Below are 16360 nucleotides of genomic sequence, written 5' to 3'. Positions count from 1 at the left end.
TGTCGATCTGTCTATGGAGGATCGCAGTTTTTTCTAAATAAATTAAGCCATCTTTAATGCACTTGGCAGTAATCATTAGCCATTTCATTGTTTCTTTGGATTAACACAGCACTTCACCATGTGTTATCTAGCATTTTAATGTGTAATAGTATCTGAGCGAGGCGATTATCAGCACAAAGTTTTCCCTGTTCACGAGGAGCTGCGCGTGCTGTTCAGCTCACTCCCAAATGATTATTGTGCTCAACTCAAGTCCGAAGAGACAGGGTTTAAGTGTTTTAATGTCATTGTTTTCACTATCGTAAATATAATACAGTTGTAGACACGGGGACGGTTTCATCTCTATGTTTTATTTACATTGCATTCGGTCACGACTCGTGAGTGGATTCTTCAATCATTGCACTCAAACCACAAGGATATCACTCCATGTTTAGAGTGATTTAACCAGTTAATTTCTGTAATCGGACTCTGGGATGGAAACGTTTCTTTATTTGAACATTTTTAAATTTATCTTTTATCATACGTGGAGATACAACTTGAAAGCAATGCAATCATTATCATCGTAAATACTCTGTATAATCTTAACTCTGAATATACTTTTTTTTTTTTTGTGACTTACTGTATACCCTTGTCTTGTACTAATGCTCTATAATGTGTAAATGTACTCTTGTTTGTATTATATTCTTGCATTCCTCTAATAAAAAACATACTTATATTCTGTGAAGTGTTCCCTGCTCACATACATCTTGTTTAAAATAATAAAACAACATGACATTGTTTTTCTATATTTCATCATCCCTGAGTAATGATTGGAAGGTGAGGTAGGTCTCTGAGTATTTGAGATGAATTGTACATAAAATAGGCCATAATAATTCCGCGCTGTGGGCACTGCCATTGAAACAGACTGCAGCGGAAGTTGTTTTACGCTACTTAGCGAAGCTTCTGCTCTGCGAACGCTGAAGTGTGATAAACACCTATTATAATAAGCTGTGTCTCGTTTCAAATGCTGCACGCTAGGTAGGACGTGTCCTTTGAAGGCTGCAGTATACCGAGTGTCCTCCTTTAAACAAATCTGGTTTAAACGAGACGGCCTTCGTAGGACAAACAGAAACGGAACGTAACATGGTTGCTATGACAGCACGCCACTCTTTAACAAGTGCGAGTGCTTTGAGTGAGAAGGGAACAAAGTCCCTTTAGAAGGGAGTGTATGAGGTACATTGATGTAAAGAGAAAGAAAATAGATTTTACAGGTGTACTTTTAGTCTATAATACTTTATTTTAATTATATATTAATATAATTATACATATTATATACTCTGCACCCGTTTAATGAGGTACTTCAACTTGGAAATTAACATTACTTGCATTTGAACATCAAATTTTCGAACAAATTAGCGTAATTTATTTTAGACAAATTATGTTCATTTCCGTTGGAGCAAAGAATTGTGGGTTATGTGTGCCCAGGAAGGATACACCTCATGCATCCTCCAAATTCCCGTGAAAGAAGGTCGCATTCGAATGATGCATTCGAAGTGTCCTACTCGCTTTTCTGAAACGAGACAGCCTCGATGACGTAAGCGGCCGACAAATGCGACCTCAGGAAGACGCATCCTTCCAAACGAGACACAGCCATAGTCAGAGATGAGAAAGATGTGCCTGCGTCTTTAAGTGGTCCGGCTGTTGTCATGGTAACCAGCCGGCCATTGTGTTTTGCGACAGACCGTGTTCCGCGCCGCAGCACAACATCTTCAGATCAACGTAGCTCTAACGTGCATGTGAGTCAAATATAATCAAATATATTACAGCTATCAAACACACATATTAACAGCGCGGCGTGTGTGCTGACAGGTGAGTGATCGTGTGAACTGTGTGTGTGTGTGTGTGTTTATATTCGGCCTTGTGTTTCATGCAGATAATGTTTTCAACGATTTCTCTCACAACAGATTCACAACAAATTTACTTGAAGTTAGAAAATGGCTTATTCTTTGAACACCAAACAATAACAACAAAGTACCATGGTATTACCATGTTTTTGAACATCTATCATGGTAATTCCATGATATTCTTTGTAGTACCGTTGATTATCATGTAAATACCATAGTACATGATATGGTGGTCATTCAGAGTCATAGTATTCTGTATATCAAAATATCATTGTTTTATTACTATGTTCGTTGGACACTTACCATAATAATACCGCTGTTTTCTTTCATGTACCTTAGAGTACCATGTTAATAAATACCATGTTACATGTTGTGGTAATAATTAATTAACTGGTATATATGAAAGTACCATGATAGTACCATTTGATACCATTAGTGTACCGTGGTACCACCACAGTATTTTTTTGTAAATAAAAATAATAATAATAATACAATAAAAATCTGCTGGTCAGTTTGCTTAGTGTAAATGTGGTAGGTTAACCACAAAAGTGACTCAAACTGATGGAGCAGGTCACATATTAAAGGGATAGTTATCCCGATCTCATCATTTACTCACCCTCATGCCATCCCAGATGCGTTTGACTTTTTTTCTTCTGCTGAACACAAATGAAGATTTTTAGAAGAATATTTCAGCTCTGTAGGTCCATACAATGCAAGTGAATAGTGATCAGAACTTTGAACCTCCAAAAAGGTGTAGGTGAGAAACAAATCAATATTAAAGTACATTTTCCCCCTATAAATTCTTCTTTTGTTTTCGGCGATTCACATTCTTTGTGCATATCACCACCTATTGGGCAGGGAGGAGAATTTATAGCAAAAGGGACTTAAATATTGATCTGTTTCTCACCTTCACCTATCATATCGCTTCTGAACACATGGATTAAACCACTGGAGTCTAATGGATTACTTTTATGCTGCCTGTATGTGCTTTTGGACCTTCTGAGTTCTGGTCACCATTCACTTTCATTGTGTGGACCTACAGAGCTGAAATATTCTTCTAAAAATCTTCATTTGTGTTCTGCAGAAGAAAGAAAGTCATACACATCTGGAATGGCATGAGTGAATAAATGATGAGAGAGTTTTCATTTTTGGGTGAACTATCCCTTTAATAATACAACTTAATGACAGGAAATAGATGTACACAAAATTGCACAAATGAAACAAAAACTTATTTTACACTATATGTACTCAGAATTACACTAAAGATATTTTGAAAACAACATTTTTTTATAATCCATTGACAAGCCCCTCGATTAGCTGATTGTGCAGCTGACACAAGTGGAGCACACATTACTTCTTAATCGGCCAAGTGGGCAAAGTTAGCGGCCGATGTCACATAATCGCAGATAAATGGCCAAATATTGGTCGATGAATCGGTCTGTCACTACTATTTATTTATTATATATAATATTTCTTTTTTTCCCCCAGAGTTGCTCTGCTAAATAGATGTCATCTGGGTGAGCGGCCATGCACAGCTCAATAGTTTTGTGTCTGTCCACCTGTTAGTCAACATCAAGTGCCTTTGTTATGCAACATGCAGTGGCGGAGTTCCTGGAAGTGTCCTGCCAGCGGGCCTTCCTGAAGCCCACCCATGCCCGTCATCCCCATCCCGCGGAGGGTCCGCTCCTTCCACGGCCCTCACACAACCTGCATGCACTCGGCCTGCAGCCCGGCGCACACCGCTCAGCTTGTACGCACCAAGTACAACAACTTCGACCTGTACCTGAAGTCCCGATGGATGTATAGTTTCGTCCGCTTTCTTCTCTACTTCGGCTGCAGCCTTTTGACCTCGCTCCTCTGGGTGGCGCTGTCCGCTCTCTTCTGCGTGCAATACATCAGCGTGCGCATTTTCCTTCGCCTTCAGTACAAGCTGTCCGTCATTCTCCTGCTGCTGGGTCACAGACGACTGGACTTTGGCGTCGTCAATGATCTCTTCATATACAGCATGCACGTGACCATGTTTCTGATCGGAGGGCTGGGCTGGTGTTTCATGGTCTTTGTAGATATGTAAATTTCTGACTGGTTAAATCACACATGAAAAGACGTATGTGTTCTCAAATGCCTCTTGATTTGCTGTATGAGCATGATGGGCACATGTGTTGTGACAATGAACTTTTATGAACTTCTGCTAGTCTTACCCACTGAAGTAGACCGCCTCTGTTGCTTCAGCTACACATCCAAATCCCCGATCTTCAAAATGTTAGCAAAGCCAAACTATTAAAAAGCAGAGGCATATTACCATGCTATTCTTACTATTTGTATATAGATTGTATGTTATACTTTGTATGAATTAAATGTGTTATGTGTTGTATTAACACTGTGCAAAGGGCAGTATGAGTTACTTTTGTTTTATTATGTCAGTACACTGTATTATACATTTTTGTATCTGCATGTGTTCTACATTAAACCCTCATGTTTGGATTTCAGAAGGTCTTTTATTGCGCTTTCTCTTCCTTCTATTCTCATACTGAAAGAGCCTTCACTAATGGTCACTTTCAGCGTACTTGCGGCAATCAGATGAGATTATTTGTGTGGTGCCAATCAGAGCATGAGCCTGATGCCGCATGTTGCATTAGTGTGGTGGTATTGGCGCCAGGCTGGCATTAAACTCAAGTGAGTTAGCACAATCTGCTATTGTTTTAGGATCAAGACATCATATGCCTCATATTTGGCCGAGCATGCTCTTTTGTTCTGAGACCAAAGAGACACCAGTTACATTTGGGACAAGCCACTGTACAGCTGAAGCCAGCAAGTCAGTGCCCTGATGAACTGATACCTGTACAGTTGCCCAATGATGGAATAGCACCTGTGTCAGATGACCCACATCTACTACAGCACACATATTGAGATTTGAAATAAAATAATGCAGCTTTGGATGGCACGCGGCATTTATGTGGTGTCAGGTGTGCTCACCGCGCTGCACGAATGTAAACAAAGATGTTCTCGCATGTGAAGTGCATGTGCAGGGACACTCACCTAGCACTATAATAGGAACACATGTAAACCTTATTCATGTGATTATCTAATCAGCCAATCGTGTGGCTGCAGTGCATAAAATCAAGCAGATACAGGCCAGGAGCTTCAGTTAATGTTCACATCAACCATCAGAATGGGGAAAAATGTGATCTTAGTGATTTGGACCATGGTATGATTGTTGGTGCCAGACGGGCTGGTTTGAGTATTTCTGGGATTTTCACACACAACAGTCTCTAGAATTTACTCCGAATGGTGCCAAAAACAAAAAACATCCAGTGAGCGGCAGTTCTGTGGATGAAAATGTGTTGTTGATGAGAGAGGTCAACAGAGAATGGCCAGAATGTTTGAACTGACAAAATCTACAGTAACTCAGATAACCGCTCTGTACAATTGTGAGAAGAATATCATCTCAGAATGCACAACACGTCGAATACCATGACGGGCACTTTATTAGGACCATAGTGTTCATAATAAAGTGCTCAGTAACAGGCAGTCATACAGTGACATCACATAAAACAGGTCAATAAATTCAGTTAGCTTGAATCATGTTACAGAGCAAATCAACAGTCAACGATCTCTCTGTATCGTTTAAAATGAGTGATGGAACTTTGTGCTTCTTCAATCTATATGATTTAATTTGTAATGTCGGTAACACATTATTAGACCAAGACCTATGCTGACTGCGCCCTCTGTTCAAAATTTTTGTTAATCAAAATTCTGAGAAATTGATAAAGCTATATGTTATATCAGCATTCATTTTTCAAACCCATGATGTGAATCATCATATTTTTGTAACGCGATATGGTATATTTTCATTTAATCATTCAGTTAGTCCATTTTAATAACTGAATTAATATGTATGCAATGATAATGTGTAATCAATGTACTACGAATAACTGCATTATGAATGTTATTCAATATGTTAGATATTTAATCATTCATTTATTGATTTAATTATTATCATTTACTCAGTTTAATAATCAAAGTGCAAAGCAATGTAAAAATGAAGCTTGGCTTCTCTAGGGAGAATTACTGCCTCTTTCTGTCAAACTTTGTATGACCCAAAGGGAGACGTGTGTGGAGGATACTAAAAGGATAATTTAATGAGCAGAGCTGGTGTCCAAAAAAGGCAGATGATATATGTGTGTTAATTAGTGCTAGAAATGACATGAAAAACATGTACAGTTGTGCTCAAAAGTTTGCATACCCTTGGAGAATTGGTAATATATGTACCATTTTTAAAGAAAACATGAGTGAGCAGGCAAAACACATTTATTTCTTATGGGATTCATATTCAACTCTATGTTATAACAGAATGGCACAATCATAAACATGGCAAAAAAGAAAAAAATTAAATGACCCCTATTCAGAAGTCTGCATACCCTTCTTAATACTGTGTTTTGCCCCCTTTATCATCAATGACAGTGTGCAGTGTTTTGTAATAGTTGTCTATGAGGCCCCAAATTCTTGCAGGTGATATAGCTGCCCATTCGTCTTGGCAAAATGCCTCCAGGTCATGCAAAGTCTTTGGTTGTCTTGCATGAACCGCACGTTTGAGATCTCCCCAGAGTGGCTCGATGATATTAAGCTCAGGAGACCGTGATGGCCACTCCAGAACCTTCACCTTTTTCTGCTTTAACCACTGGAGGGTCAACTTGGCCTTGTGCTTAGGGTCATTGTCATGCTGGAAAGTCCAAGAGCGTCCCATGCGCAGCTTTCGTGCAGAAGAATGCAAATTGTCTGCCAGTATTTTCTGATAACATGTTGCATTCATCTTGCCATCAATTTTCACAAGATTCCCCATGTCTTTAGAGCTCAAAACATCAGTGAGCCACCATCATGTTTCACAGTGGGGGTGGTATTCTTTTCACTATAGGCCTTGTTGATCCCTCTCCAAACATAGCGCTTATGGTTGTGACCATTAAGCTCTATTTTGGTCTCGTCACTCCAAATTACAGTGTGCCAGAAGCTGTGAGGCGTGTCAAGGTGTTGTCATTTGTGGCATTGGCACAGTAAAGGCTTCTTTCTGGCAACTCGACCATGCAGCTCATTTTTGTTCAAGTATCGTCGTATTGTGCTCCTTGAAACAACCACACCGTCTTTTTCCAGAGCAGCCTGTATTTCTCCTGAGGTTACCTGTGGGTTTTTCTTTGTATCCCGAACAATTCTTCTGGCAGTTGTGGCTGAAATCTTTCTTGGTCTACCTGACCTTGGCTTGGTATCAAGAGATCCCCGAATTTTCCACTTCTTAATAAATGATTGAACAGTACTGACTGGCATTTTCAAGGCTTTGGATATCTTTTTATATCCTTTTCCATCCTTTACTCCACAAAAAAACATTTTTATAATAACTGATTCAAAATCATGTCTTGAAGCTACTAAAACTGATCACCCAACAATTGTGAAGATTTTAATCAAACTGTCATTTCTTGAAGCAAAGAGTTTTAATATTATTTTCTGCTGGGTACCTGGACACTCAGGAATCTCCGATAATGAACAAGCAGACAGAGCTGCCAGAGAAGCACTATCTACTGAACCAGTAAAATGCCCTATACCTTCCACAGATCTGAAACCAACTCTGAATGTATACATGAAAACAAAAACAAATGGCAGTCGGAGTGGGATCAATGTTTAAACAACAAATTACGAGAAATAAATCTTGTTGTTGGAACAAGATACAGTGCATCCGGAAAGTATTCACAGCGCTTCACTTTTTCCACATTTTGTTATGTTACAGCCTTATTCCAAAATGGATTAAATTCATTATTTTCCTCAAAATTCTACAAACACTACCCCATAATGACAACGTGAAAGAAGTTTGTTTGAAATCTTTGCAAATTTATTAAAAAATTTTTTTTTTAAAAAATCACATGTACATAAGTATTCACAGCCTTTGCCATGACAAAATTGAGCTCAGGTGCATCCTGTTTCCACTGATCATCCTTGATGTTTCTACAACTTGACTGGAGTCCACCTGTGGTAAATTCAGTTGATTGGACATGATTTGGAAAGGCACACACCTGTATATATAAGGTCCCACCATTAACAGTGCATATCAGAGCACAAACCAAGCCATGAAGTCCAAGGAATTGTCTGTAGACCTCCGAGACAGGATTGTATCGAGGCACAGATCTGGGGAAGGGTACAGAAAAATTTCTGCAGCATTGAAGGTCCCAATGAGCACAGTGGCCTCCATCATCTGTAAATGGAAGAAGTTTGGAACCACCAGGACTCTTCCTAGAGCTGACTGCCCGGCCAAACTGAGCGATCAGGGGAGAAGGGCCTTAGTCAGGGAGGTGACCAAGAACCCGATGGTCACTCTGACAGAGCTCCAGCGTTTCTCTGTGGAGAGAGGAGAACCTTCCAGAAGAACAACCATCTCTGCAGCACTCCACCAATCAGGCATGTATGGTAGAGTGGCCAGACGGAAGCCACTCCTCAGTAAAAGGTACATGACAGCCTGCCTGGAGTTTGCCAAAAGGCACCTGAAGGACTCTCAGACCATGAAAAACAAAATTCTCTGGTCTGATGAAACAAAGATTGAACACTTTGGCCTGAATGGCAAGCGTCATGCCTGGAGGAAACCAGGCACCACTCATCACCTGGCCAATACCATCCCTACAGTGAAGCGTGGTGGCAGCATCATGCTGTGGGGATGTTTTTCAGCGGCAGGAACTAGGAGACTTGTCCAGATTGAGGGAAAGATGAATGCAGCAAAGTACAGAGACATCCTTGATGAAAACTTACTCCAGAGCGCTCTGGACCTCAGACCGGGGCGAAGGTTCATCTTCCAACAGGACAACGACCCTCAGCACACAGCCAAGATAACAAAGGAGTGGCTCCGGGACAATTCTGTGAATGTCCTTGAGTGGCCCAGCCAGAGCCCAGACTTGAACCCGATTGAACATCTCTGGAGAGATCTGAAAATGGCTGTGCACCGACACTCCCCATCCAACCTGATGGAGCTTGAGAGGTCCTGCAAAGAAGAATGGGAGAAACTGCCCAAAAATTGGTGTGCCAAGCTTGTAGCATCATTCTCAAAAAGACTTGAGGCTGTAATTGGTGCCAAAGGTGCTTCAACAAAGTATTGAGCAAAGGCTGTGAATACTTAGGATCATGTGATTTTTTTTTTTCTCTCTTTTTTTTTTTTCATAAATTTTCAAAGATTTCAAACAAACTTCTTTCACGTTGTCATTATGGGGTATTGTTTGTAGAATTTTGAGGAAAATAATGAATTTAATCCATTTTGGAATAAGGCTGTATCATAACAAAATGTGGAAAAAGTGAAGCGCTGTGAATACTTTCCGGATGCACTGTGTGTGTTCCCTTTTAATAATTACTGGGATCAAGTCATTTATACACGATGCCGGATAGGACATACAAGACTCACACACCAATTTTTACTATCAGGAGAAAATTCACCAAAGTGCTCATCTTGTCAGAACCCACTATCCATTAAACATATTTTACTGGACTGTCATATCTCTACACATCTGAGGAACCTGTATTATTCAGTTGATTCTTTTGAAAAGGTTTTTAAGCAAGTGAATCCAAATTTAGTTTTAAGGTTTTTAGGAAAAATGAATCTTAAACACCTCATTTAACTTATTTAACTATTTTAAATAACTAAACCTGGTTCCCAACATGAATATAGCCATAGAAGCTGGCATGGCATAAAAAATGAAAGAAAGAAACAAACAAACATTTTCAAAATCAATGCCAAAAGTTCACAATTTCTTTCAGGGTTTACAAACTTTTGAACACAACTGTAAACTTTATATGACTCTTAGGGAGATGTGCGTGTGGATATTAAAAGGATGACTTAAAGTCAGAGACAGGAACTCCCTGGTGTCTATAAGAAAGGCAGATGATACACTACCGGTCAAAAGTTTTGAAACACTTGACTGAAATGTTTCTCATGATCTTAAAAATCTTTTGATCTGAAGGCGTATGCTTATATGTTTGAAATTAGTTTTGTAGACAAAAATATAATTGTGCCACCATATTAATTTATTACATTATAAATCTAAAATTTAATAAAGAAAAAAAAAGTTTTTGAAGTTGATGACTTGGACCAAATAATAAAGAAAAGCAGCCAATAAATGCCCAACATAGATGGGAACTCCTTCAATACTGTTTAAAAAGCATCCCAGGATGATACCTCAAGAATATGGTTGAGAAAATGGCAAGAGTACATGTCTGCAAATTCTAGGCAAAAGGTGAGTACTTTGAAGATGCCTTGACTTTACTATTATTCTAAAATGTGACACTTTTGACCGGTAGTGTATATGTGCGCTAATTACTGCTAGAAATGAGATGAAATGTAGGTGGGCGGACATACAACTCTCCATTTTTAGGAATATGTGTAACCAATAACTGTAATAACATTATATAATATACTACTCAAATTATTGCAGGAAGTAAGGATAGTTAGTCAATATAAAATATGTAACCATATGAAGTGATTACAATGTGTTTTATACATAGAAAATGAAATAGTCATGATTTTGCCATCACTGAAGCACATTGGGATCAAGGGTGACCAGCTAGAAGGGAGACAGCGAAGATGAAACTAGGGAGGCATAAGACAATTTCACTGGATGAAGAGGCCATCACTCAAAGAGATAAGGGGGAACAGAAACTGTATAAAAAATGCATGATTCTGAAGTGTAATTTTAGATGCTCCATGGACCACTTCGGCTTTGTTACTCAGTAATAAAATAAATCTTTGACTCAACTTAGATTCGATGGCTGTTTTGGGGAATCTGCTACAACAATATCTCGTGGAACGCTTAAAACCATTTCAAGGATGATATGTCGGTTTAAGGAAGTGACGTCTTTGTTCCTTGAACATTTCCTATTAGTTGTATTTATAAAAAATAAAAAAAAGATTTTTACTTAAGTAAAAGTACAGAAGTACTTGGTTTTAAAAGTACTTAAGTATCAAAAGTAAATCTCCTTTTTTATGTCAACACATTGTTTTATTATTGTTGCATTGTTATATGTAATACTTACAATACCTTATGCCTCTGAAGCAACCTACTGATTACATCTCAGATTCTGGATAAACTGAGAATCACAATGTTTTTGTTTCAAGTAAAGATCATGATTATCCCACGATTCTGAATGCCAACTAAAGAAAATAACATGTAATTTACTAGAGGTTCTGACAAAATATTAATTGCTGCAGTCTATTTAAAAATGTAATAGATTTGAATGAATAATTCAAAAAAAAAAAATCTGTTTGAATGATTCAGTGACTCACTCAGATACTTCACTTGTTTCATTACTGGATGAATCAGCATTTTTGAACGAATCTCTTGAATGATTCAATGACAAATACATTTTTTTAACAGTCACTTGTCAATTTAATCGGTACAATCATTATTTCAAGCGTCAAGTTATTTCAAAAGGTGCCCTATTTTGATCATAGACATCAGTGTTCATATGCGAACTGTAAACTTTTATCCCAGTACTTCTGTGATTATTTGAATATTTGTAACGCAGAAAGATATAATGATACTGTGTGGTAGAAAAGACTGTTCATGTTTCATACCTATACATGATAACAGCTCTCTGGCTCAGTGGCAGCACCAACGCAGATTTGAATGTTCTGGTATGATTTTTGTCAAAGGTTTAATAGACAGGCGAATCGTTATCATTTAGGAAAGAGATCGTGTGGGTGTTTGAATCGAGATCGCAATCTTTTTATGATTTAATCGTGCAGCTCTACACATAACTATAGTAATTATGCAAGGTAACAACAAAAAAACTATAAAAGTTACAAGATATTAACTTATTTAACTCTTAAGCTCATTTACATTTGAATTCACGCTTTTGCATGCTAATTAAGGTCATTGCTGAACCTTACCTATGCGTTAGCATTGTATCCACAAGGCTATGGCAACTTGGCGGGCAAATCCATAAAAATAAAAAAAAAACCGACCATACTTCATACTGAAACTTTAGCTCTAAAGAACAGATAATTTCAAGCTTTCACAAGAAATTAAAAGTTTACATACCTCAATATGCTTCCACAGGTTGAACGGCGAGTTTTTGAAGGCTGTGATATGGTTCGTTTTAGGCAAACAAAGCAAACTTTTAAAACGAAATGAATCTTTAACATTTTCAGAAAACTGGAACATATTTTCTAAGTATGGCGCGCGCACTACGCCGAGGAACTGCCGTCTTCCATTTTGCCAACTGATCAGTGTTCAAAAAATGCTGGGAAATCATTGAAATTCATGACATGTGACCCTACAAGAGTGATTATTGATAGGCTGTCTGTCACCTGCAAAAAAACAATCACGTTTTAGAGAAGAAAAAAAACTCATCCACTGATTTTCAAAGCTGCTACATAGTAATGACTTTCTACTCGAGGACCTTGATAGAAATGTAGTGGAGTGAAAAGTACGATAATTGTCTTTCAAATGTAGCGAAGTTAAAGTCACAAGTTTCCAGAAAAAAAATAATACTCAAGTAAAGTACAGATACTCAAAAAGTGTACTTAGGTACAGTACTCAAGTAAATGTATTTCATTACTGTCCACCTCTGATTGCATGTAGTTGTTTCCGGAAATGTTTCACATGCAGGTTGCGTACATATAATGTGCACTATGTAAACGGATTGTTCTCTCCAGGTATATTAAACTTCTTTAGCTGCATGGGTAGCAACATTTTGAATAGATACTAAATGGAAGCAAACTGTTGATGTCTGAGCCACAGAACTCCAGATGATTATATAGCAAGGATAAGAATCAGAATGAGCTTTATTGCCAAGTACCCTTAGACATATAAGGAATTTGTCTTGGTGACAGAAGCTTCCAGTGCACAAACAATACAAAAACAAGACAGAGATAATAATAAAATGTGCACAAAAATGTGCAATTTGTTAAAATTGAATAAGTAACTAGTGACTAAAAATAACTACTTAAAAATAGTTGCTAGGAAGTTTAGAATAGAAGTCTATTTATTCTGAAGTTGCAAGTACTTATGTAAATTATGTAAAGTAGTAACTATTCCATTGTATTCCTAAATTTGAGGAAAATACACCATAAAACGGCATGCCATAGTACATGAAAATCTTCATTCGATAGGAACTGTACAGGACTGTCCGACTGTGTCTTTAAAAACTCCTGAAAGCGTTTGAGAATGATGTCAGACTGAACGCAAAATCACTTCCTGAACCGAGAGAGAGAGAGAGAGGGAGAGGGAGAGAGGTGGCGTTCTAGCTCGAGATCAGTCGAGGTGAAGAGCGTCTGTGTGAATCAAGACCCTGGAAACTTTCATCCGGTAAAGCGTCGCTCACTTATATGGAGGAGACACTCAGCGGGTAAATATATCCCACACATTATCATTGAGTGTTTATGGCATGACTGAATGACGCACATGGGGCCATGTTTTATTTCCTACTTCATTTATTTACATTAATAGAGTACAGCAGCATTGATGGAGGTGCGCGGAGATCGGATTTCAATGCAGCGGTTAATGTCTTATCAGGTTGAAACTTACGGTTTGTCTAAAGTTAAGGTATATATTTTGCTAATGAACTTATTTGCAAAAATAAAACTACGGCAGTGAAGGAATGCAGGTTGATTCGTTGGAATGTTTTATTGGGAGCAGAATATTAAGTGTGTGTGCGCGCGCGCGCGCGCATGTGTTGTTTTAATGCAGAATAATGATCATAACGTTGCAAACAGAACTAACAACTTATTTAATGGAGCACATTCATCATGAACGCGAGCAAAGGTTTGCAAAAAGTACCTGGTGTTGACATGGTATTACCATGGTTATTATGCACTATAGGAGTGCTTGGAGCACTTTTTATGAAAGGCTATATTACCAAAAAAAAAAAAATATGATGTACTAACCACTGTAGACATTGCATTACACGTCAGTTTTTATGTTAGTAGTAGTTAACCAACAGTGTTAGGTGTGATGTGATCACAAAGTAATTACTTGCTGTAATCTAATTACTTTTTAGTTAAAAAGTACTGGAACCATAGGCATAGATTTAGGTAGGGATGATATGGATATGTCCCTACCAACTTTCAGAAATTCGAAAATGTTCCGACAATTTTAACACTTATAAAATACTCTACCTTTATATGTTTTTATTTTCATTTAAATGGATATTAAAAAATCTCAGTATCATTATTCATGTGTAAATTTCATCTTCTGAAGTGGCGCATAAAAGATGTCACATGGCACTTGTTACTTTTCTCAGCTGTTCAGGATGCACCAATCACATTCATTTGTGATTACTGTGTACAGTAAGTGTTTTGTTTTTTTATTCTCTGGAGATTACACTGGTGGATTTACATTTATATTTTAGGTCTAATCCTTTAAACTAATAGATTTACAAGCTTGCAATATGTCTCTACCAACTTTCAAACCAAACCTAGGCCCTTAACTGCACTACACATTAGATTCTTGTTATCCAAATACAACTGACTTTTAGCTAATTTAAGTACTTTTGAGTACATTACTTGGTTTATGCATATTTTAGAATGTGTATATTTTCCTTGAGCGGCAAACTAAAACTTAAATGTGAAAATTGTTTTAGAAAGTGTGCCCTAATTTAAAAGTAAAATTTAGCAATGTGATTACTTTTTCTTAAAGGACATGTTTTGAATAATTTTGAGTAATTTGACATTTATAGTGGATTAATATTTTCGAGTAAGTAACCCAACACTGTCGATCAATATCAAGTTTTTCAATGGATGACTTAAGTATTAATGAATGTGTGGTGTCATTATCCGTTTCTTTTAAATACACATTGATTCTTTATGGTAATTCATTTCTTTTAAAATTTCCAAGTGCTTGTTTTGTATTTAAACATTTCCATATGTCAGTATTCCAAGCGTTATGTTAATATGCTTTAAATAATTTTATTCTGTAACAGCATATGTTTTTGATCAGCAGTTGCAACTAAATAAATGAATCAAGTTCATTGTAGCGAGAATCCTCGGTTTGATTTGTTCATTGAAACCGGATGTCATTTTTAACTCTAAATACCACAGTGACAGCCAAACACTCACTCACTATCGGTTTTTGATCAGGTTTGATCAGGTCCTGCAACCTCTTGAGTTCATATAGTCTTCAAACATGTCCAGCTCTCTGCCATTGACCTTTAGTTCGGGCTCATCGAGCGTTTGTTGCTTTAAGATTATTCAGACGATGACTAAATTGGAGAAAGGAAGTTTGGTCAGAGGAGAGAGTGCATGGTCGCATGTGTGTGTGTGTGTGCTGACTGTTGCGTGCTGCTGTCTGGTTTCCAAGACATGTGACTGTGCACAATGCCTTCTTTCCTATGCAACTAACATGTGTTCTATGGTATTTCCTGCACATGCTCCCTGATCCCTCTCTCTCTTTCTCTCTGGATCTTAATTATATCACATATTTTATGTGTGCAGTGAGTGGTTTTAACAGACCAGTATGTAATTACCCCTTATATTCTTAATTTAAAGTCAATCATTGTTGCTTTACCTCGTGTGCCAGTGCACTTTTCACGGTTCTTGCTCAGGACAGCGTTTTAGGTAGATTCTCCACTACTGTGGTCTGATATCCAGGTCTGTAAAGCCACAGGTCTTCATTTCACTGGTACACTGCTTTACAATGCACACCAGCTGTTACTGCAAACAACCACAGTTTGAATGCAGCAAAGTTTCTTTGCACATATGGGTTTTCAATTGCTGATTCTTAAACTATTATCCCCAATACAAAATATGTAGTTACAGCCTTGCAAAGTTACTTCCACCGCATCAATGTAAGTTTGGAATTCTTATCATTTCAATAAACAAGTGTTGTTGAGGACTTTTACTATGAAGTTTCTATGCACTGGACTCCAGTGAGCATGCATATTAGAGCAAAAATTAGTTGTGGTTATGTTTTAGTCTCTAACGATAGAAAAGATGGTTAAACAATCACTGATGATATTTTTATACTGAGCAAAGGTTAGAATACTACCAAGCCCGGAGAGAGTTAGAGAACCACTGCTGTATGGTATTTCATACATGCATTTATATGATTATACATGCAATAAAATGTTATATGGTTATTAAAGGGAGTCAAATAGGTCATGAGGAAGTTTGACTCCTTTCTGCAGTGATCTCGTCATCGGTGCGTCGTGCATTCTCACACAATGTATACAAGGCAGTGTGTTTGAGTCTCAATGCATGCCTGTAACAGCGCTGTCTTTGGTTTGGCCGGCTGCCACATCTCTGATGACGCGCAACAACTGTATTTTTGCACTGTGTCCTGAGTTGGCTTCCCGAGGCCTCGCTCTACCAAACATTCCACATGGGGCTGAGGGGCACACAGGGTTTGTTGGGTTTGCCTGATGCGCTCGGCCCCTCGCTGAGCTGAACCCTTGATGGGCCTCTGAATGAAACGAGCTTGCGCATGATTCAGTAATTACATCTCAGGTCAAGGGATTCTACTGTC

At 38.0% G+C, this 16360-nt stretch overlaps 3 protein-coding genes across 4 annotated transcripts in view; 2 read left to right on the top strand and 1 right to left on the bottom strand.

Moving 5' to 3' along the window:
* Positions 1-16360, bottom strand: part of fam78ab (family with sequence similarity 78 member Ab) — a 432829-nt gene that overhangs the window by 207600 nt on the left and 208869 nt on the right. The gene's annotated exons all lie outside the window — the stretch shown is intronic.
* On the top strand, positions 1628-4372 carry LOC127436227 (transmembrane protein 250). Of its 2 annotated transcripts, none has more exons than XM_051690270.1 (2): positions 1628-1772; positions 3369-4372. In XM_051690270.1, exon 2 carries the CDS (start codon positions 3532-3534, stop codon positions 3949-3951), a length of 420 nt encoding a protein of 139 aa, XP_051546230.1. In that variant the 5' UTR covers positions 1628-1772; positions 3369-3531; the 3' UTR covers positions 3952-4372. The 2 variants fall into 2 exon arrangements, with proteins under 2 accessions (XP_051546230.1, XP_051546222.1); XM_051690262.1 differs by having other exon boundaries at positions 1711-1845.
* Positions 13113-16360, top strand: part of LOC127435774 (nucleus accumbens-associated protein 2) — a 65895-nt gene continuing 62647 nt past the window's right edge. Inside the window, exon 1 of the mRNA XM_051689471.1 lies at positions 13113-13247. The gene's annotated coding sequence lies outside the window, so the exon portion shown is untranslated. The remainder of the gene's footprint in view (positions 13248-16360) is intronic.

This window comes from Myxocyprinus asiaticus, chromosome 4 (assembly GCF_019703515.2).
Source record: "Myxocyprinus asiaticus isolate MX2 ecotype Aquarium Trade chromosome 4, UBuf_Myxa_2, whole genome shotgun sequence".
Lineage (NCBI taxonomy): Eukaryota > Metazoa > Chordata > Actinopteri > Cypriniformes > Catostomidae > Myxocyprinus > Myxocyprinus asiaticus.
This window is presented reverse-complemented; position numbering and strand designations above follow the sequence as displayed.

Excerpts from the sequence above, each read along its gene's own strand:
- LOC127436227 (XM_051690270.1), top strand. The coding sequence starts at position 3,532 with ATGCCCGTCATCCCCATCCCGCGGAGGGTCCGCTCCTTCCACGGCCCT.